Raw genomic sequence first — 23,536 nt, 5'->3', positions numbered from 1 at the left:
GCGCTGGGAGGCGGCGGTCGCCGCGGGGCCGGGACTTCCTTCCTCCGCGGGACAACAAAACCCCCGCCGCGGGGGCGCTCCCGGCAGCGGGCCGGCGGGAGGCGCGGCGATGGGCTCCGTGCTGAGCAGCGACGGCGGCAAGTCCGTGCCCGCCGCGGCCCCCCCGCGGGCCCCGGAGCGCCGGCGGGCCCCCGAGCTGCCCGTCACGTCCTTCGACTGCTCCGTGTGCCTCGAGGTGCTGCACCGGCCCGTGCGGACCCGCTGCGGCCACGTGTGAGTGCCCGGAGCCCGGCCGGCGGGCCCACCGGGGCGGCCGGTGCCGAGCGCGCCGAGGGCTGGGGAGGGGGCGGCCAGGGGGCGGCCGGGAGTCACTTGGACCCGTCGGGTGCGGGCCACGGGGGCGGGGGGGGGGGGGGGAATTCCGGGTCGGAAGGTGACACCGGATTTCAGGAGGAAAAAAAAAAAACAGCAAAAAAGCGGGCCCTACAGCGCCCAGAGCTGCTTCCTCCGACGCGCAGGTGCGGCGCCCCGGGGGTGGGGTCCCGGGCGTGGAACCCGCCAAGAGCCAGGGCTGCCAGCTGGCTGGGGCGGGGGGTCCGGGCAGGGGCATCCGGGCCGGAGAAGGAGCACCTGGGGCTCCGCCTTGGCACCGGGCAGGGGGCTCCCGGAGGGCACGGTTCCCCCCCGCAGCGCTCCCGTAAGCGGCGGTGCGTCCCCCCAAACCCCGGGGGAGCTTTGTCTTCCTGGCTGTGCGTGTGCCCTGTTCCTGACGCCCGCGGGGCTCCACGCGTGCACACCCGGGCCTGTGCCAATTGCCCTGCACCCCCGGCCGCGCCTCCGGCTCCTAAGACGGACACACACCCTCCGAGGTTCCCGGGACCCCGGAGGGCCCCAGCGGCTCACCGGACTCGGTCATGTTGAACTTGAACCGCCTCGCGGGGTGGGGTCTGCGCTGGATGGTGGCGCCAGGCCCACGGACGGCGCCGTGTGAGACCCGGAGACGGACCACCTGCCTCCCGCCCCGGCCCCCGCGCCCCGCTGGAAGGCGGGGACAAAAATAACCGAAAATCCACGTGCTCCGTAACCCACACTCGCTGTTGGCACGCAGCCCTGGGTCGTTTCTCAGAAGAGTTGGAAAACAGAATCTCTCCATAAACCTGGCACGTTCTTAAGGCGTGCATGAGAAGTCTGTGAGTTTGTTTACTTAGGAGCTCGCTCTCGTGGGTGCGTGGGTGCGTGGTGACTGTGGGTGCGAGTGGGGATGGCTGGAGCCAGAGCGGAAACCGCGGGCCGCCCACCACCTGTAGTTTGAGGCAGCTCCAGGGCAGTAGCTTACCCCTTACAACAAAACAAAACAAAAGTGCCATATTCTAAATGTAAGCGCACAAAACACTTTCTAAAGGACTGAGGTGGCCCTCGACACCTGTAGCCTAGGACACTTGAACTGGTTTTCACGCTGCAGAAGCCCGGCAGTGAGCCACGGGGAGAGAAATCTCCAGCCCACACCTTGGAGCAATGAGCAGTGCCCTGGGCATTTCCCTGTGGCTGTCCCCGGGCGGGCCTGTGGTTTCCGCTTTGTGCTTGACACTCAAGGCTAATTCACCTTCTGTCCGACCAGGGATGTTGTTTGCCAGCTGTCCAGATGTAGCCCATGGGCTTACCGTCCCAAGGCCACCCGGGAAACCAAGACGATGCTGGGTACCAGGGTCACCGACCTGGGTTTGTTCAGGGCTCTGACCGCCTCATTTAAATTTAGCTCTAAAACCCCACTGCTGGCCACAGGTGCACTGTGGTTGTGCAGGCTGGAAGGTTTCTGTCGCAGCTTTGCTGTGGGGTCCTGGAGATGGCTGTCTGCGTGGACTGCTTCCCCCGGTTTAGGTTGGAAAGCTGTGACTGAGGGTTTGCAGCGCGTTTGCTTCTGCTAAAGGATAATTAATACTCATTTGCAAAACGTTAAGGCTTGTTTCAACTTTTTCTTTGTGAGAGCGACTAGGAAGCCAGCAGCTGGGAAAACAGTCCTGAACTATGCCCAGGGCTGGACCGATGGCCTGTCCTCACTCGCTGTTCTTTGTTTGGACAAATCTATGTCCATTGTTCTGGCTGTGGGCAGAATTTCCATGTCACTCCTCCTGGCAAATTCACGGGGGCCCCTTCCGCTTTACACACGTGAACGAGCGCCTGCCCTGGAGATGGTGAGTGCTGTGAACACCGTTTGTCCTTCCTAGACCGATGACTGTGTCCCCTGGAACTTAGATTGGAAAATGAAGACATATGCAAATGAAACCTCTGTGTTATCCCCTGGTAAAGCTAACTTCCAAACTTGTTGAACGAGGTCATCTAGGCTCCTGTAAACTAACAAACCTGTGTCAAGCCCAGCAAGTGTAACCATGGCAACAACACCTCCCAGCACTTTGCAAGTTGTGTGGTGATACAGTAGAAACGGTGGGGGGTGACAGCACATTGCCTAATCTCTCTGCATCCGTTTCACTTGTAAAACAGGGTGAGTCATGGGACCTGATGAGTGTTTAGCATGTACAAGGAGCCCGTAAGAAAGGCTCAAAACATAGTTTGTATTTCCTTCACAATCATTCCACTAAGCAAAAACCCTTCAAGGGCTATTATTTCTTATCTCTATACTTCTTCTGGGGAAAAAAAACAAAAGGGCCACAAAAGGTGGATTTTAAGAAGTTCCATTTTAAAGTTTTGTCACTTTAAAATGACTTTATTTACATCACTCTTATCATTTGTAAAAATACACTTGCAGAGGAGGCTTCTTTATCTTTTTTTTTTTTTTAATGTATTTTTATTGATTTTTTACAGAGAAGAAGGGAGAGGGATAGAGGGTCAGAAACATTGATGGGAGAGAAACATCAATCAGTTGCCTCCTGCACACTCCCTACTGGGGATGTGCCCGCAACCAACGTACATGCCCTTGACCGGAATCGAACCTGGGACCCTTCAGTCCGCAGGCCGACGCTCTGTCCACTGAGCCAAACCAGCCAGGGCTTCTTTATCTTTGTCTTCTGTTATCACCGGAGCTGGGGAGAGGGCTGGCTGGGTAGTTAAACGTGTTAAATGAAACTTAAAGGGAATCTGATTTACACTGATTTACACTTAAATATCCAGAAATATTCAAAGACAGTTGTTGTCCAATTGGATAAGGTAGATACATGGGAGAAAGAAGTGCTAGGCAATCCCCCAACAGGTGACAGAGATCAAGGGAGCAGAGCGGAGCTCAGGAGGGAGAAGATGAACTCGGGATTGGGCCTGCTGAAAGTGCCCGAGGGAGAGGTCCGAGGGGAGGCACTCCAGAGGCAGTGGGAGAGTGGGTTTGGAGAAAGAGGCCAGAACTGGAGCGGTCGGGTCGGGGAGTTATCTTTAAAAGGGTCTGAGAACGGACCTAATGTAACTGGACAACCAATGGGTCCGTCTGCCTGTCACTACTCGAGCCAATTCAGCAGAGACAGGGTTGGCTCAGAGGAGCGTTTATTCCAGTCCTGCCGGCAGCATGGGAGAGCAGCAGGTCAGCCACAGACATCTGCTCTGCAGCCCCCATAAGCCAGCTGCTTTATAGGGTAGGACACAGATTACCATACTTGGGGAAGTAGGGATCCCAGGCAGGGGAAGTAGGCAGTGTGGCTGCGGTGGGACTTCACTGTTTGGGCAACAAGGTTGTTCATCTTTCCATGGTAATAGGCAGTTCTTGAGTGAGAATGGACCACATGCCAAGGTTGACTCCCAGGTCCCAGGGGCGTACAACTCCCAGCCAGGTTAGAATGTCCTTCCCTCCCTTCTTTCCTCCCTTCTTCCCTCCCTTCCTCCCTCCCTCCCTCCCTTATATTTTTATTGATTTCAGAGAGGAAGGGAGAGGGAGAGATATATAGAAACATCAGTGATGACAGAGAACCACTGATTGGCTGCCTCTTGCACGCCCCCTACTGGGGGGATCGAGCCCGCAACCCTGGCATGTGCCCTTGGTCGGAATCGAACCTGGGACCCTTTAGTTCACAGGCCGATGCTCTATCCACTGAGCCAAACCGGCTAGGGCAGAATGTCCTTTCTTTAACCAGCACAAGGCAGTCATGGTTAACAGCATGATTAGTGTTTCCCATAACCATAGCTAGTGCCCAATATTCTATTTTTGCCCCTACCACTAACAGAGCTAAGTACTTACTGCAGAATACTGTAAGGTACAAGGAGCCACATCTCCATCGATCCGACTGCATTAAGTGGCTCTATGTCACGGAACTTACTTAATAATGAAACAGTTGAGGACAGTTCTGAAGTGCTCTCAGGTAATGGATTGAAACGTTCCATTTGTGGACAAGTATAGGCAATGGAAGGTGTACACCAAATTAGCGGTTCTCCGAGTCTAAGAATCATCAACCGGCGCGTTTTAAATGACCCAGAAATGTACCTCGGCGCTTTCACTCACAGATGCAGGTAGCTGGATTGAGGTAGTGGGAGTTTGTGGAAGTTCCCCTGCGATTGCCAGTTATCATTGGCCTAATAGTGGACCTGTTATTGGACTTCAGATGACACTTGGCAGTTTAGGTATGAAGCATGCAGGCTCCCGATGCTGAAGACAGATGCATGTAGGATGCCTCCTTCTCCCAAAGTGCTTGGGTAAGTGCCCCTTAAAATGGGCTGAATGGCCGAAACCGGTTTGGCTCAGTGGATAGAGCGTCGGCCTGCGGACTGAAGGGTCCCAGGTTCGATTCCGGTCAAGGGCATGTACCTTGGTTGCGGGCACATCCCCAATGGGGGGTGTGCAGGAGGCAGCTGATCGATGTTTCTAACTCTCTATCCCTCTCCCTTCCTCTCTGTAAAAAATCAATAAAATATATTTTAAAAAAAATGGGCTGAATGAAGTCTTCTGAACCATCAAGGTTCAAAAGCTCTTGAGAGCCATCCTTTTAATACAGGAATGCCGATTCCCATGTTGCCATTCCTTTAAGGTTTGGGACTTAGTAGGGGTTAGGTATTAGTGAATTAATGAATGACGCTTAACAAAATGCAGTTTGGATACTTGGGTGAACACCCCTCGAGTGGGTACAACCACTCCGTGGTGCCAGCCAGCGGGTGATAAGCAGTTTGAATAGTAGCTGTGAGTCCCATGATGGTTTTTGAACTCTGTTCCCTTTTTAAAAAAATATATACATTTTATTGATTTTTTTACAGAGAGGAAGGGGAGGGATAGAGAGTTAGAAACATTGATGAGAGAGAAACATCGATCAGCTGCCTCCTGCACACTCCCTACTGGGGATGTGCCCGCAACCAACGTACATGCCCTTGACCGGAATCGAACCTGGGACCCTTCAGTCCAAAGGCCGACGCTCTATCTACTGAGCAAAACCTGTTAGGGCGAACTCCGTTCCTTTTATAGGGTTACTCCTCTGTGCCTGTATTACTGAGAATTTCGGAAAGACGTAATTACGCTGGCCTGAAATTTGCCTCTTCTGGTGGTTGGACTGCTCTGTGTTTACTTAGCAACATTGGTTTTATAGGCAAATTAAATATTAGTGACCTATTAAATTATGTATTCTCTAACAAACAGAACCCAAATACGGTAGCAGACTGAGTTTTATGTCCAGATTCTCGTTAGAACCTTGGTCCGTGGTCCAGCAGCATTGCAGTACCTCGGGCCCCACCTCAGATCTAGTGAATCGGAGTCTGCATTTTAACAAAATGCCCGGTGATTTGTATACACTTCAGAGTTTGAGGAGCACAGCCTTAAATAACCTCTTCTAATTGACAGTGAGAAGCAGTAAGTTGAGGGCAGGGTTTGAGGGGTATAGAGAGGCACCCCTTTAAGATGTCAGGTTAAAGGAAATAAAATGTGTCTTAGGGGTTAAATTTAAAATCAACCCATAACGGAGTGCAGAGGGTATGCACAGTCACTTTTGGGACGATTCCCAGGATGGACTGTGAGTGTAATCTAACGTAGCACACAAGCATCCAAGGAAACCTGGAGGGGCGGGCCGTGCCTGGTTGGAGGGCCTGTGCTCTAAGAATTCCGTAATGTCGTTGGTGAAGAAGGAGCGGTATGTGTGTCTGTGTGTCTTTATTGTCCTTCATTGGAATATTTTAGCCCCATACTCTTATCTCTTTGAATAACAATAGCAACTCCCTTAGCCTGTTCACATTTTCTTTTTTTTTTTTTTTTTTTATATATTTTATTGATTTTTTACAGAGAGGAAGAGAGAGGGATAGAGAGTTAGAAACATCGATGAGAGAGAATCATCAATCAGCTGCCTCTTGCACACCCCCTACTAGGGATGTGCCCGCAACCAAGGTACATGCCCTTGACCGGAATCGAACCTGGGACCTTTCAGTCCGCAGGCCGATGCTCTATCCACTGAGCCAAACCGGTTTTGGCTCACATTTTTTAAGTATATTTTTATTGATTTCAGAGAAGAAGGGAGGAGAGATAGAAACATCAATGATGAGAGAGAATCATTGATTGGCTGCACCCTGCACACCCCCTCATGGGGACTGAGCCCGAAACCTGGGCATGTGTCCTGACCTGGAATCGAACAGTGATCTCATGGTTCATAGATCGATGCTCAACCACTGGGCCACACCGGCTGGGCTCTTCACATTTCCAAGCTCACCAGGCCAGTTCAAGATGTTCATCAGCTTCCTATCGGCATACCCACAGCGAGGCAGCCTCGTGTCGAGAACAAAAATAAAACTTTAGACCAGCCACGTGTTGCCAATGGCTTCTCCCAGAACCCCATTTGGGGACCACCTCTGGGTAACTTACTTTGCTTGTCTAACCCAGGCCCCATGGATTCCGTAATGCATCTTTTTCCTCTTTAAGTCTATACGTAGGGTCCTTTTACCTCTTAAGATTGGTTACATAATTTTACCCAATGGCCTCAGCAACTCTTTCCCTTTTTTCCTCCAATCCTTTGCTGAGTTCTTTGCCAATCACTTAATTGCAAGGAAGGGCGGATTGGCTTTCGCGCTCACGCTGAGTCACCTGAGGCAGAGAGGAGGAAAAGAGAGCAGAGGACGTGGGTCTCTGGACTCCCACAAAAGGGTTGCTCTTTCCATCAGCCGGCTGTGGTGGTGGAGAGAACGGTTCCTGAATTTGGGTCAGAAAACCCCAGCTTAAGACCAATCAAGTTGAGGTACTTTCTATAGCTGTGGCCTCGCAGAAGTAACTTAATCTCTGTGAACCTCGGTTTCCTCATCTATAAATGGAAATGGTCCCCTTTCTTAGGGGTTTGGTTAGGGATAAGTGAATGAAGGTATTTTAAAAAGTGTTTCAGAAGTTTGTGAACAAAAAACAAGTGTATCAAGTTTGAAATTATATCAGAATAAAGAGTTACCAAACAACAAGAATAGCAAAGACACTCAGGAAAGAACGGGTAGAAACCTAGCAGATCTGGGGTTCTTTTGTTTGTTGTTTTTCTTTAAATATATTTTTGTTGATTTCAGAGAGGAAGGAGAGGGAGAGAGATAGAAACATCAATGATGAGAGAGAACCATTGATCGGCTGCCTCTTGCACACCCCACACAGGGGACCGAGCCCAAAACCCCGGCATGTGCCCTGACCAGGAATCGAACTATGACCTCTTGGTTTCGATGCTCAACCCCTGAGCCATGCTGACCGGGCGTCAGCTTGCTATTTTCTTATCTAACACTCAAAATTCTACAAAGCCAATACCTATTTCCCCCAAAACTGGAGGCAAAGTGGGATTAAAGGAAAGGAAGAAGACGGTAACCATCCTTAGGGTTATCATGGTAACTCCATTTCTAGAAATGCCACTTTACCACGCTGTCTGTGCTCTTTGGTTTACACGTGGGCCGTGCGTGCGTGCGGTGAGAACAGGTGGCCCCGGCGAGGTCTTGCTGGGGGAGGTCGGAGACGGACCAGTGCCGGGAGCAGACGGACCTCTCCTGTGGTCCCGCAGCTCCCAGTGTGCCCGGTGCCGCTGACATGCGGTTCCCACAGGCGACCCCGCAGCGGTGGCTTCGTCAGCCCTTGGGGGAAAGTGACGCGCCCTTGGTGTGTTTCCGGCAGGTTCTGCCGGGCCTGTATTGCTACCAGCCTGAAGAGCAGCAGGTGGACCTGCCCTTACTGCCGGGCATACCTCCCTTCGGAGGGCGTGCCAGCCACGGACGTCACCAAGAGAATGCAGTCGGAGTTCCAGAACTGCGCGGAGTGCGGCACCCTGGTGAGTGGCCCTGTGCTCCCGGTCGCCGGCCTGCACCGCTGGGACGAGCGTGACACAGCTCATCGGGTCACCTGTGCCCTGGGGCCTCACCCTACCCCGACCTCCTAACGTTGATCGTCTCGGCCTTTCTCCCGTTCCAGAGGTGTAAGCTGCAAGAAAATAGCCCCCTGACGCCTACCGTCATCTAGTTTTCCCAACAGACGCTTCCTTTGGCTGCCTCCACTTCTTCTCTCCCCTGACCCCCGGGACCCCTGGGAAGTGCCCCCATTCCTGCTGCTCTGTGGCAGCCCGCCAGCGAGAGCTTTGCTACCCAGCCGGCGGCACCCGGGCACCTGCGCCCTTGGCGTGGCAGTGCTGCTCTCCCCGTCACTTCCTCCCGTGGCAGCTTCATCCGTCGGTCCCAGGCGAGCACGGTTACATCCTGCGAGGGCGAGGGGGCCGTGCGAAAGATTCGGTCTCGGTTTTATCTCAAATGCGAGAGTGACGCATAGAGAACGTGTAAGCCTTTGAGCGGGGCTACACTTTTGGGATGGTACTCTAGCGTGTGCGTGGACGGTGGCTTGGAGGGGGCAAAAGCAGGACTGGTGAAGCCAGATCGGTGGCTGTCAGTATGGATCCGGTGAGGGAGCTGGATTGGGGTGATGGTGTTGGGTATGAAATGAGACGTTTTTCCAAGGTGCGTTTAGGAGGGAGAGTCAGAGGAAACTGGTGATGGACCGCATGTGGGGGTGAGTGAGCGCCAAGTGTCAGAGTGCCTGCAGCGTTTCTGAGATGAGTGGTGAAGGGGTTAAGACGGGGGTCAGGTTTGGAGCAGAATCACGGAGTTGAATTTGAGATGTGTTCACATTTGAACTAAGTAGGAGATACTTAGATATACCAGCCTGAAGATCAAAAGAGAGATTAGGTACTGAAGGTCTAAATTCCTTTAAAGAATCTTTCTTGATTGTTAACCTAAATTATAGCCTGTTATACTTTCTCTTAGCACTCTGTGTCCCCTTTATAACACGTTTCACCACTTATTATTATGCTTTTATGATTTTTTAATTGAATATCAGTTATTCCCACCAGATTTAAGTTCCAAGAAGGTAAGGACTGTGTCTGTTTTATTGGCAACTGTGTACCCAGCACTTTGAAAAGGGACTGGCACATAGTAAGTGCTTAATGCAGTTTTGTTTTTAATTCATATTTATGTAAGACTCAGTAATCTCTTCGTGGCTGCCTGGCTACAGAATACATGCATGGTCTTTGGAGTCAAACATCCTAATTCTCTCACTTATTCTTTGTGATTTGGGACAAGTTTTAATCTGAATTTTTGTTTATCTCTGGAAAATAAGGAAAAAGGTAATGTTTGTGTCACAGGATGGTTTTAAAGGTAAATGAGAAAACACATGGCTTTTAGCATGGTCTGAAACATGAGAAATGCTCAAAATCAAAAGATTTCACCTCATCCTAATAGACTATTGCTTATTTTTACTTTGATATTTTTTTCATCGTATAAAATTTAACATGACCCAAGTCAAACTCAGGGTATTATTTCGGCATCCCATTGTTGTTGTTTTTTTAATATATTTTATTGATTTTTTTTACAGAGAGGAAGGGAGAGAGATAGAGAGTTAGAAACAATCGATGAGAGAGAAACATCGATCAGCTGCCTCCTGCACACTCCCTACTGGGGATGTGCCCACAACCAAGGTACATGCCCTTGACCGGAATCGAACCTGGGACCTTTCAGTCCGCAGGCTGACTCTCTATCCACTGAGCCAAACCGGTTAGGGCCGTCATCCCATTCTTTATCCCACCTTTGGTATCCGTCAGAAACAAGAACATTCAATTATTCTGGGTGGAAATTCCCTTTCTTTTTTCACCCTATTCCCCCCCCCCCCCCCCCCCCCCCCCCCCCATTTCTGCATTTTGCATTTTCTCTTTGGGGTATTTCTTGTATCCATCTCTTCCATTTTCCGTTACTCGTCCTGCCAGGGATACTGCCATTTCTTTTATGGCCATTTTAGATGCTACTTACGCTGAATAATCCAGGCCAGAGCTCCACCCCATGACGCCTGGCTTCCGTATTCCAGTGCCCAGGGTCAACTTCCTCTCTACTTGTCTACGGACATATCTTTACATATCTTTTCCCCCCTTCGATTAGATTAGAAGCAGCTTTATAGCAAGCACAGTGGTTTATTTCTTTATTGTTAAATAGGTTTTTATTGATTTCAGAGAGGAAGAGGGAGGGAGAGAGCAATAGAAACATCAACGATGAGAGAGAATCATGGATCAGCTGCTTCCTGCATGCCCCACACTGGGGATGGAGCCCACAACCTGGGTATGAGCCCTGACTGGGAATCGAACCGTGACCTCCTGGTTCATAGGTCGACGCTCAACCACGGAGCCACGCCGGCCGGGCCAACCACAGTGGTTTATGTCTCTTCTGTCACCTCTTACATCGTCTTACACGCTTTTGTCTCTAGAGTGGCCACTGTATGAACTTAGCAGCTCGTTTGTCAGTATATATCAGGCGTCCTCAAACTACGGCCCGCGGGCCACAGGCGGGTGTTTTTGCCGTTTTGTCTTTTTACTACAAAATAAGATATGTGCCGTGTGCATAGGAATTTGTTCATAGTTTTCTTTTAAACTATAGTCCGGCCCTCCCACGGTCTGAGGCACAGTGAACTGGCCCCCTGTTTAAAAAGTTTGAGGACCGCCAAATCCGGTTTGGCTCAGTGGATAGAGCGTCGGCCTGCGGACTCAAAAGTCCCAGGTTCGATTCCGGTCAAGGGCATGTACCTTGGTTGCGGGCACATCCTCAGTGGCGGGTGTGCAGGAGGCAGCTGATCGATGCTTCTCTCTCATCGATGTTTCTAGCTCTCTATCCCTCTCCCTTCCTCTCTGTAAAAAAATCAATAAAATATATTAAAAAAAAAAGTTTGAGGACCCCTGTTATATAGGGTCCCCAGATCGCTAATTAACGTGAGGAACCCTTCGCTTTGGTGATGAAGGAACACAAAGAGGAAGGAGGAACCCCTCTAACCCAGGCAGTGAGGAGATGAGGGGGCCCCGGTGGGCAGGTGGGGTGTAGAGATTGTGGAACCGTCTGTTCCCAGGCGGCTAGCTGCATCACTCCCAGTTTTTACGTCTTTTACGTAGATACGCGGAAGGCCAGGACTTGCTTTTGTTTTTAGCCTTTTGTGAAGCGATTATAACGGTTTCAAGTTTGAGGTTTCACTTTGGTGGCGTGGGCCGCCGCCTGGCCACAGCTGCGACAGCTGCCTTCAGCCGGGCCTCACCAGAGTTCCTGCGGAGGCACTGGGCCGGACGCGTGTCGTTCAGCCACCCACCCTCGTGGGGAGGCTCGGGATGTGTATCGGGAGGCACAGGGCTCTTTCTTTGGCCACGATGGGAATGGGCTGCGAGAGCTGCCTTTCATGTGTGCTCTTAATGGGGCCGTTAAGTGTGCTGTGCATTGTGAATCCATGGGATGCTCCTGGATGCACTCGAAAACCAGGGTATTTATAGCTTTTCCCGGGCACAGCGTTTCTTCTTACTTACTATGGATATTCCTAAAACCCATCCATTTATTATTCCTTCCTTCCTTCCTTCCTTCCTTCCTTCCTTCCTTCCTTCCTTCCTTCCTTCCTTCCTCCCTCCCTCCCTCCCTCCCTCCCTCCCTCCCTCCCTCCTTCCCTCCTTCCTTCCTTTCTTTCTTTCTTTCTTTCTTTCTTTCTTTCTTTCTTTCTTTCTTTCTTTCTTTCTTTCTTTCTTTCTTTCTTTCTTTCTTTTTTACTTTTTCCCCCTTTCCTCCCTCTTCCTCTCTCCCCCTTTTCTTTCCCACTTGCTTCTTTCCATCACCAATTTAGGTCATGGCATTCCCAAAGTGTAAATTTCAGTTAATCTGCGCCTTTCCACTTAAAAAAATAAATGCTTTCTAGAAGAACCAAAATCAATAACGCAACATTCGGTTCTTCAAAGTGTTAGAGAAATTGAAAAGTAGGGCTGTTCTGGAGAATGCCCCAGCTCTGTTGCACTGTTCTCATGAATGCATCCTTTCAAAGTCAGCTGACCCCCATGATGACCTTATTTGAAATAATGAAAGTAGCAATAGAGCCGGGCCACATAGACTTCACTGAGCTCCCTTTCAGCAGCGAGTTTATTTTGAATTTGCTTCCGTGTAGGTTTGCCTCAGCGAGATGAGGGCGCACATAAGAAGCTGTCAGAAGTACATAGATAAATACGGACCACTACAAGAACTTGGGGAGACAGCAGCAAGGTTTGTTTCAATAGCGTATAGTTTAGTGCTAAACTCGGTATGTCTGTAAAGAATTTAATGCTGGAACTCATACAAAATAATACTGAATGTAAATTGTAATTGAAAAAAAAATTTTAAATGTTATGTTACAGAAAAGGAAAAAAATAATTTAACTGGAAATTTAAAATTTTTATTGTGGAAACATGCATGTAGTTATGTGCAAGCTCTTAACCATAATACCTGTTATTGGCTCTTAACCATAATACCATTTGTTTTGTGTTTGTTTGTTTTTTAGTATATTTTTTATTGATTTCTGAAAGGAAAGGAGAGGGAGAGAGATAGAAACATCAATGATGAGAGAAAATCACTGATCAGCTGCCTCCTGCATGCCCCACTGGGCAATCAAGCCTGAAACCTGGGCATGTGCCCTGACCGGGAATCGAACCGTGACCTCCTAGTAGTTCATAGGTCAATGCTCAACCACTGAGCCTCGCTGGCTGGACAGAAACCATTTGTTAATGGCAATACTTTATGGAAGAATTTTGCTCTCTCTGCTTTAAACACTTTGCATGGAGGTCACCAACCGAGTGCTAGAGAGATTAGGAAACGCCCTCAGACGGATTTATATTAAGTAAGATCCACAAACAATGCAGAACTGCTCATTTCTGCTAGGCTCTGCTTTCTGAATAACAGAGCCCTGAAGTAGATCATGATTAAGAGGTTATTCATCTAAAAAAAAAAAAAAAAAAGAGGTTATTCATCTTTACTTTTCCACCACCACTGCCCAGTTCCCAGTTCATTCCCTCTCCTTTTGCTGGTTTCTCCTTAGAAAGTAGGAAGCCACATCTCCATACATCTCCATATATATTCTAACAAGGAGGTACAGGCCTCAGCAGGCATCTGTATTCTATACCTTTGGGGGCTGGAAGATGGATTGCCGGGGTTCTTGTTCCAGCATTAAGAAGTGTTCTGACATCTGGAGAAAGGCTGTGCGTAGATTAAGTAAGAGTCCAAAGACGAAAGATAATTTTGAAAGGCATTGGGGGTCAGAGGAGCCTAGCAGAAGGAGCTTAAGTTCTCTTTGTCTCAGGACCCCTTGCTTTTTATTAACACAAATTGTCCTAAGGCAAGGTGGAGAAATACACTTCAAAGTGTAGGGTTTCGTACAGAAGCATTGTCAGATTGGGGAATAGCCTACGGCTGTTCAGGTATTTAGCCAACAGGAAGCAATAACATGTAGGTTAAGATGCCCTGAGCTGTCTGGCAGCAAACAATCACCCTATTCAGGTTTGGGGGAAATGCCTTTAGCCATTCCCAACAGGTGATAACATATGTGACTCAGCCCTTGTTGAGTTCCCAAGTTCCATCAACCTTTTGATGAAACTTGCAATTATGACATGCTGGAACTGGCTTCCAGCAATGGATGGGGGTTGCTAGTAGGTTTAATGGAAGGTATTGATCTCCTTTTTTTTTTTCTCTTTAAAAAAAGAAAAGAAATCTGTGTCATTATTGTCCAGATAGCCAGAATAATTACAAAGTTTGGAGTCTCTGTCTCTCTTTACTATCAAAATTAAAAAATGGTGACTTTGAAACCATTAAATGTGCTTATAAACTCAGTTATCCAATAGTTGGATTCAGTAGGGGTATGATTTCTTTCTCTCTTCTGAAGGAAAATGTTAGTTCTGCTTATTTTAAGAAAACACACTCAAAATGTAGCTTATACTTTTTAACCTGGAAGTCTAAATGATCACGCCATTCCTTTTGTTTTACTAGACATTGCTTTGCAAACATACTTGTTTTATAGGATTTGTTTTATACCATGACAGTACAAATTTTGAATTTATAAGCAGAGTCCAGATTCTGTTAGATTGACCACAAGGGCCAATAGGAAAGAAGGATAGCAACTGGTTTGAGAAAGTATGTGTGTATTTGATTGCAAGGTTGATAGGCTTTATAAAAAGTTAAAATATCAAAAGCTAATTTAAAGCTGAATTTCTTCTGCTAGTTAGAATTAAATAGTAAAGAATTAAAATAACAAAATGAGAAGGGTTGGCGATTTATCAATCTTACGGGATAGATTAATATTTGCATTTAAGATAGAAGTCGTTGCTTTATAGAAGAACTTACTCCGTGATTCAAATTTTTAAATTTCTAACGCAGGCAGCTTGTCTAGAATACAAGTCTTAGAAAGTAGGAAGTTATATCTATAATGGAAAGTAAGCAAAAAATTCCAAGTTTCCATGTTGTCCCTAAGAATTTAAGGCAGCACTGGCCAATAGAAATAGAATGCAGAACACAGAATGTAATTTAAACTTTTCTAGTGGCAGGGAAAATCAATTTTTGATATATTTTATTTAACTCAAATATAGCCAAACTATTATTTCAACATGTAATCAATATAAAAGTTATTGAGATATTTTACATTTTTTTTAGATTAAGCCTTTGAAATTCAGTGTGTATTTTATACTTCAGCATATCTCATTTGGACTACCAATATTTCAAGTGCCCAACAGACACATATGGCCAACGGCTACCATATTGGGCAGCACAGATATAGGAACAAATACCTCCAGATGTAAAGACTTAACAGGGTAGTTGAAGGTCATTTTTCATTCTTCACTCGATACTAATTATGTGAGTTGACACTTGTTGTTACACAGGGAGGGGAAAATAGGTTTACAGTTGTGAGTATGCAAAACACAGAGTTTATTCTTGTATTATTTATTAACTACTAGAGGCCCAGTGCATGATTGAATCATGCACGTGTAGGGTCCCCTACATGCTTTTGCTTTCGATCACGGGGAGCTGAGTGCCTGTCCGCTGGTGCACCAGGCGCCGGAGGCTTCTGAAAGGCCTGCTGCCTGAGCGGACAGGCACCCAGCTCCCCCGCTTTTGATGGTCCGCGTGGCGGGACATTAGCTCACTGCCCCAGAGGCCCCTTCTGTGCTGCAGCACAGCCATGGCACAGATGCTGAGCTCGTGCCGCTGGTGGCGACGCAGCTCAGCATCCCGCCGGCCCAATCAGCTATCCCGGCCACCCTGAGTCCCGCCCCCCCCCTCCCCCGCGCCTCCTGGCCAATCATGGGATAGCGAAGGTACGGTCAATTTGCATATTTGTCTATTATTAGGTAGGATTAACTACTAGAGGCCCGGTGCACGAAATCTGTGCACGGGGTGGGGAGGGGGGTCCCCTCAGCCCAGCCTGCACCTTCTCCAATCTGGGACCCCTTGGGGGATGTCCGACTGCCGGTTTAAACCGGTAGGATCAGGCCTAAACCGGCAGTCGGACATCCCTCTCACAATCTGTGACTGCTGACTCCCAACTGCTTGCCTGCCTGCCAGTCTGATTACTCCCTAACCACTCCCCTGTCAGCCCAATTGCCCCCAACTGCCCTCCCCTGCCAGCCCGATCGCCCCCAACTGCCCTCCCCTGCAGGCCTGATCACCCACAACTACCTTCCCCTGCCGGCCATCTTGTGGCAGCCATCTTTGACCACATGGGGGCGGCTATCTTGTGTGAGGGCATGAGGGTCAGTTTGCATATTACCTCTTTATTATATAGGACTAGTAGCCCATTTGCAGGAAGAATCCTGTAAGCGGCCGCTGCGGCAGCCACGGCCACCGCGCCTGCACCCGCGTGCCACTGCAGCCCGCCCCACTCCGCCCCGCTCGCCCCGCTCTGCCCCGCCCGGGCTTTCCCTCTGGCAGCCACCTTGCTTTCCGCTTTTCCTCCCTCTTCCTTCTAAGTTGTCTTCAGTCTTCACTCCTCCCTCCCTCAGCGTATGCAAATTAACCGCCATCTTTGTTTGGGTAATTTGCATACTCACCCTGATTGGCTGGTGGGCGTAGCTTGGGTGTAGCGAAGGTGCGGTCAATTTGCATATTACTATTTTATTAGGTAGGATTGTATTATTTTCCATACAAACAACTGTAAACCTACTTTTGCCCCATCCTATATGTGTGCTGGAAGAGGTGGAGGACAAATAACACCCACATCAAAATTCGGAAAGGGAGGATGGAAAAGTGACGAAGTAACGCAGGGACAGGTGGGCGGACTTCGTGCTGTTTCTCAGTGAATGGTGCTTCGAGTGCACTGTCGCTGCTTCCCTCGCCTCTCCCCAGAAGGACACGCATTTACATCCCTCAAGAGAAAGACTTTAGGCACCAAGACCATCATCAGGATTGGAAAAAATTATGTCCGTTCAGAAAGAGTGAGGACTGGAAACTGGATCTGTTTTTTTACCTCTGTGGTTAAGTGACTGCTAACTCATTGCCAGTCATTTAGTGATATTCTGTTCTATGCAATTTCCAGGTGTGTGTGTCCATTTTGTCAGAAGGAACTGGATGAAGACAGCTTGCTGGATCATTGTGTTAATCATCACAGATCAGAAAGGAGACTGGTGGTAAGGATTTTTGTCATTATACATTTCTGCAGTGTCTAAATTCAATATATATTAGAAAATTCATTTGATAGGCTTCTGTTTATAGATATATTATACAGGATAATTTATGTCGAGGTTATGGTAATTCTATGACATTAACGAAATGTGAAAGTGTTGAGTTGAAACTGATAAGAATTACTAATGTGCATTCACTCATTCATTTATGAAATTAGACATTATCTCTTACAGATCATCCTGGGCATAATCAACTAAGAATATCCCAAATGCACAGTTAAGATCTAACTTTAATATAATAACCATGGTCACATCCTAGGTTAAAAACATTTTTAAAAAAATATATATTTTATTGATTTTTTACAGAGAGGAAGAGAGAGGGATAGAGAGAAACATCGATGAGAGAGAAACATCCATCAGCTGCCTCTTGCACACCCCCTACTGGGGATGTGCCCGCAACCAAGGTACATGCCCTTGACCGGAATCGAACCTGGGACCCTTGAGTCTGAAGGCCGACGCTCTATCCACTGAGCCAAACCAGTTTCGGCTTAAAAACATTTTTAAATAATGCAAATAGAGTAATGAAAATACACTAGAAATGAAAAGTAGGAAGTTATATAAAATAAAAAGAAACAAAAGAAGAAAAGCATAAAGTCGTTCATCTTTATTAATCAGTCTATTAATTTATTTCATATATATCCACATGTTTGTGCATTAAATACACATATTGCTCATCATTTCCTAGATTCATAGTGAGTGCTGCCTTTTTTCATTTCAATCTGGCATTTTAGTTCTACTTTGTGGTGTGGCTTTCATACTTTTTATTGCTGTATAGTAGTAAGGTAAGGCTTTTTTTTTTTTTTCCAAGTTAATTATAACACTCACCATCTGACCGGCAATCAAATTTTTGGAAATTTATCCTAGAGAAATAAAAACATTTATGCAACTATCTGTACACAAAAGTTCGTTGCAGTTTTATTTGTAACAGCCCCAAGCTGGAAACAACAAATGTCCTTCAGAAAGTAAATGGTTAAACTGTGGTACATCCATATCATGGTCTTCTTACCACTAGCAATAAAAAGGAGGGAATTATGGATGCAAGCAACAACTTGGATGAGTCTCAAGGTCTTTCTGCTCAGTGGTAAAGAGCCAGTCTCACAAGATTAGCAACTTGTGAGATTAAGTACTATATAACTGGATTAAATACTGTATAACTGGATTTATTTAACATTCTCAAAATGATGACATTATAGAGGTGGGGAACAGGTCGGTGGACACCAGGGCAGGGAGAGAACGGAAGTAAAGGGGGAGCACTAGGAAGTTCCTTTGCAGTGACAGGACACTTTGTATCTTGATTGTGTTGATGGGTATATGAATCTATATGCGTGATAACATTTCATAGAAACACACACACACACAACACACACACACACACACACACACACGCAACTGAATTCATGTAAACACCGGAGAAACCTAAGGCAGATCTGTAGTCTAGTTAATTGCCAACTTCCTGATTTTGATAATGTGCTATAGTTATGTAAGATATTACCATTTGGGAAAACTGGGTGATGGGACGTGGGACCTTTCTGAATTATTTTTGCAATTTCTTGTGAGTTTATAAATATTTCAAAATGACAGTTTTTTTTGAAGAGCTATTCATAGCTATTAAATTAGGAAATACATGTAAATACTAATTACTGATGCTGGTGTGTTATAATCTTTATTGCTGGTGGTAATAAAAGTACTTTAGAGCAATAGATATTATGAACCATAAATGTTCATAACCTTTGACTGTGATTCTCCATTTCTGGTCATTTATCCTAAGAATATAACCCCCCAAAAGATAAACACTATAGATAATATCATTTGTAATAATAAAATTTTTACATACAAAAAACTTATATCAAGAGGTAGGCAACTAATTAAGTACATTACAGTGCGTCTACTAACTGTACGATTGTTTTAATTAATCAGTTAATAACCACAAAAATAATAGCTATACAATAATATGTATACAAGAAATGTATACAAGAATAAATGCGATTTTATTTGTTTAATGTTGTTTTAATGTTTATGAAATTGTAAAACATAAAACTGGGGTATGGCCAATAGATTTGTCGAGTTAAATTTCACTTTATTGAATGGCTATTTATTTTTTTAATTAAAATTTATTGGGATGACATTGATTAATAAGATTATATAGGTTTCAGGTATAGATTTCTATGATACATGATCCTTATATTGCATTGTGGGCCCACCACCCAAAGTCAGATCATCTTCTGTCGCCATATATTTGGCTTCCTTTACCCTTTACTACCTCCCACCCCTTTCCCTCTGGTAACCACCATACTGGTGTTTGTGTCTGTGAGTTTCAGTCTTATATCCCACATATGAGGGAAATCGTATGTTTTTAGCTTTTCTGACCGCCTTCTTTTGCTTAGCATAGTCTCAAGGTCCATCCGTGTTGTCACAAATGGCAGGATTTCATCCTTTCTTATGGCTGAGTAGTTGGCTCTTTGATGTTTTAATTCTGACATCAGTGATTATTTTAAATTCTTTCTTGAACCCTTGGTCTTGTCTGTTTCCAGTTCTGCCCACTCTGCCGTTTAATACCTACTGAGAACCCAAGCAGCTTCAGTGGCAGTTTAATAAGACATTTGCAAGTCAGTCACACTCAGCTCTATGAGGATTTCTTAGTAAGTATTTGTTTTATTTTTACATTGTCTTCATGCTGTGTTAAGCTTACTTTTTTAATCCAAGCGAATAAGGAGGAAAAAATGCATCTGTAGCCAAAGTGTTAAGTATTGGCATTAAGTAAGAAATCATAAAAATAGTGTTTTGTAAATTTGGCTATTCATATTAAAGCAGTTACCTGCCATACACAAAACCGTTTTTTGTGTGACCCATATAATTATCCATTGTATAAGCAGCCAGATTTCACCTTCGAGTTATTTTAGTTTCTACTTTACTCCACCCTTTGTATAGTTAACATTTTTGTGAACCTGAAAACTTATATGGCTGAGATGAAATCACATCAATAATGAAACGACTCAGAGAGTTTGTTCTGCATCCAGTTGCTTTTATATATTTTATTTTTAAAAATATGTTTTTATTGATTTCAGAGAGGAAGGAAGAGAGAGTGAGAGATAGAAACATCAATGATAAGAGAGAATCATTGATCAGCTGCCTCCTGCACGACCCCCACTGGGAATCGAGTCTGCAACCCAGGCATGTGCCCTGACTGGAATCGAACCGTGACCCCCTGGTTCATAGGTCAATGCTCAACCACTGAGCTACACCAGCCGGGCCAGTTGCTTTTATAGCACATTGAATGGCTGTTCATAGATATAACATTATCTGTGTAGTAAACAATATTCATTCATTGAACTTTTTTTAAACATAAAAATTTTTTATGAAAAATATTAAATGAACACAAAGTAGACAGAATAGTATAATGAACCCCCCATAGAACCATCACCTACACATCAATAACTACCAACTCATGGCCAAGCTCGTTATATTGACTTTTTTTTTAAATGCAAGAAAAGTTAAATAAATAAATAAATAAATAAAATGACATCCTTGAATTGAAAAAAAAAATGCAAGAAAAGTTAGGTATTGCATGAATAGTCCCAGTGCTTATGACTGTATCTCCCATGATCAGAAATGAGAATAACAAGCAAAAAGTTAGTGTAGCCTTTGTTGTGCTTTGGTCCATGTGTTGTCATGGGAGGGTAATATGTTATCCTGAGTCCCTTTCAGCCTGTAAGAGGGGGAAATCACTCAGAGCCATGTTCTGAAACATAATATTTTATTGTTAACTTTCATCTAAATACAGGAATGTTAATGGCTAAGTTTGAATTTGCAGATAATTTGACCATGTTTTTCATACTATTTCAAGATAGAACTTAGTAATTGTTAACGATTTGTTAAAAGTGGTTAATTTGACAATTCTCTCTCTGCTTTCTGATCTGCGCACTCTGATTACCCAGATTCAACACGAGGAATTTGGGTTCTGGCCTGGATTTAAGTAACAGCTCTGTCACAACAGTGTGACCTTGGGCAGACTGTTGACCTTTGAGCCTCTGTTGATTTGCTAAGTGAAGGGAGTAAACAGCACCTACTCCCCAAAGCTTTTGAGAGGATTGAGTGAGGGAATGCAGGTCAAGTGCTTTGCAGTGTGGGCAGGGATCTCAGGCAAGCTGGCGGTGGGGAGAGAATAGGCGGGAATCTGAGGACCACTTGAAGGACTGCACAGGCTACCCCAGAGCTTCCTGGGCTCTGCTCCGCCTCTCACATAGTGTCTCTGGTCCCCAGAGGACACAAGGCCTCACAGAGCCTGGCTCTGGTCTATGTGCTCTCATGTTTCACAGCACATAGAGAGGGTTTCCTCTTTATTTTAGTTCCATCAGATGTTCTAAAAGCCATTACCTGCTCTAGCTATTCAGTCCATTCTTCTCAAGATCTTTCCAAGTATGAATCCAAGGAGGAAGCCACTTGGATGAGAATACTTTCCACCCACTCAAAACCATGTTCTTTTTTTTTTTTTTTTTTAATATATTTTATTGATTTTTTACAGAGAAGAAGAGAGAGGGATAGAGAGTCAGAAACATCGATGAGAGAGAAACATCTATCAGCTGCCTCCTGCACACCCCCTACTGGGTATGTGCCTGCAACCAAGGTACATGCCCTTGACCGGAATCGAACCTGGGACCCTTCAGTCCGCAGGCCGACGCTCTATCCACTGAGCCAAACCGGTTTCGGCACAAAACCATGTTCTTGGATATGGAAGTGAGGCTGAAACAGTGTTCTTCGGTTTGTTTGCTTGTTTCCTCAGCTACCAGGTACTATGGGAGGCACTTCACGCATATTATCTCATTTTATTCCTTGTAACAACTACTGCCAAGGGAGTACTCTATTATCCTCACTTAGGGATGAAATATCTGAAGCTCAAAGGTTAATACATTGCCTAAGAAACAACCAGTATCAAGCCCCAGATCTTATGTTCTTCTACTCTTTATGGCTTTCCTTTGGATTTTATTCATTTGATTTTACTTATTTGGTTTTACTAGAGGCCCGGGGCACAGATTCATGCACCAGCGGGGTCCCTCGGCCTGGCCTGTGCCCTCTCACAATCTGGGACCCCTCGGGGGATGTTGGAGGCCAGGTGCATGGATTCGGCCTGATCTCCGCAGGCCAGGCCAAGGGACCCCATCAATGCACGAATCCATGCACCAGGCCTCTAGTATGCATTTAAGACCTTTGGTTAATCTCTTCCTGCCCTCCTCCCTGCCCCCTTCCCTCTGAGATTCATCCTTCTGTTCCACGTTTCCATGACTGTGCGTTGAGCATCTTCCCCCGGTGGTCAGTGTGCGTCATAGCTACCGGTCGAACGGTCCAACAGTCACTTAGGCTTTTATATATATAGATGTTTCACAATGGACTTTCAACACAGAATTACGAGTTGTTTTGTTTTTTTTGTTTGTTTTTAGTTTTTGAAGGAAGAGGAGATGGGTTGCAAAGGACAGGGCTATTGATAGTTTTTGTCTTGTTTACAGAATGTGCTGGCTTAAACTTTTGAATGCCATTTTGACCACAGGAAGGCAAGGAGAAAGAGAGTTTTGCTTTCAGCAGTTTTCAGATAGATATTCAGTCGTGGTGCTGAGATTGCTGAGTCCTATGGAAATGTCCTAACGTTATTTGACATGTTATGTGGAACCTAGCTCTCTGACCAGTGTTTGTAGTGTTGATTAAAAACTACTCATTAGATCAGATTCAAAACTTTAAATTCCAAATCAAGACTCTTTTACTATGACAATGACTGGTTACTTTGTAAGCAGTCAAATGAACTAGAAGATGCACTGGCCCCAAATGAAAGTGCTAGGTTCCCTGACAGGTTTTTCTTATGGAAGATTGGACAGGTCACTGAACTCAGGGATCTTCTCAGTTGGTGAAAACTGTCTCTGATTGTATGTTTCTAACTCTTTTTCTTAATTGTAGGATTTTAATATAATTGAGGAAGCTCTTATCCGAAGGGTATTAGACCGGTCACTTCTGGAATATGTGAGTCACTCAAACACCACATAATGTTGTGGAAAGGAGAAGGAAGGAGACCATACAGTTGCGCCATTTGTTAAGATGCTGCTTGAACAGTTGGAGGGGAATTGTCACTGTTCGATGGGCAAAAATGTACAACACAGTTCTATTGCATTTTAAAACTGCTTTTATCTTGATGGCTTAAATCTGTTTTACATTCCTGAGCTTCTTAGACGCTCAACAAACAAAAATAGTCTCCATTAGCCCATTAAAAGGTGAAGGAGAACCTACGGCTGGGATTTGTGGGTGAAGGATCTTTATTTGCAAATTGGATGGCAGTGTGTGTAATGCTCCTTATTAACAAACGCCGTCATGGGAGGGCAAGGTAACTGATCTTTGGTCTATGTAAAAAGATGGAAAATGAAACAAATTGCGGACGTGCAAGGAAATATGAAATCTGCTTCAATGCTCATGTTCTAATCACTAATAGAGTAACATGAATAACCTTGTATGGTAGGGAAGGAAAATGTTGGAAGTCGACGAAGTCCATTTAACCAAATTGTATAACATAACGTAACAAAATTAATTTCACGTTAGGAATGTATGCCTAATTCTTTTACTTTTTATAACTGCATACATAAGAACTTAATATTCTATTTTTCAAATGTTTG

General features: G+C 45.6%; 1 protein-coding gene across 3 annotated transcripts; it reads left to right on the top strand.

The window, feature by feature from the left end:
• Positions 1-23,494, top strand: RNF125 (ring finger protein 125). Of its 3 annotated transcripts, none has more exons than XM_054724309.1 (6): positions 1-273; positions 8,060-8,186; positions 12,356-12,450; positions 16,742-16,832; positions 19,418-19,525; positions 22,830-23,494. In XM_054724309.1, the coding sequence occupies exons 1-6, from the start codon at positions 110-112 to the stop codon at positions 22,914-22,916; spliced, it is 672 nt and encodes a 223-aa protein (XP_054580284.1). In that variant the 5' UTR covers positions 1-109; the 3' UTR covers positions 22,917-23,494. The 3 variants fall into 3 exon arrangements, with proteins under 3 accessions (XP_054580284.1, XP_054580283.1, XP_054580285.1); XM_054724308.1 differs by having other exon boundaries at positions 8,033-8,186; XM_054724310.1 differs by lacking the exon at positions 19,418-19,525 and having other exon boundaries at positions 8,033-8,186.
• The last annotated feature ends 42 nt before the right edge of the window (positions 23,495-23,536 follow it).

Source organism: Eptesicus fuscus, chromosome 12 (genome assembly GCF_027574615.1).
Source record: "Eptesicus fuscus isolate TK198812 chromosome 12, DD_ASM_mEF_20220401, whole genome shotgun sequence".
In the NCBI taxonomy this organism is placed as follows: domain Eukaryota; kingdom Metazoa; phylum Chordata; class Mammalia; order Chiroptera; family Vespertilionidae; genus Eptesicus; species Eptesicus fuscus.
This window is presented reverse-complemented; position numbering and strand designations above follow the sequence as displayed.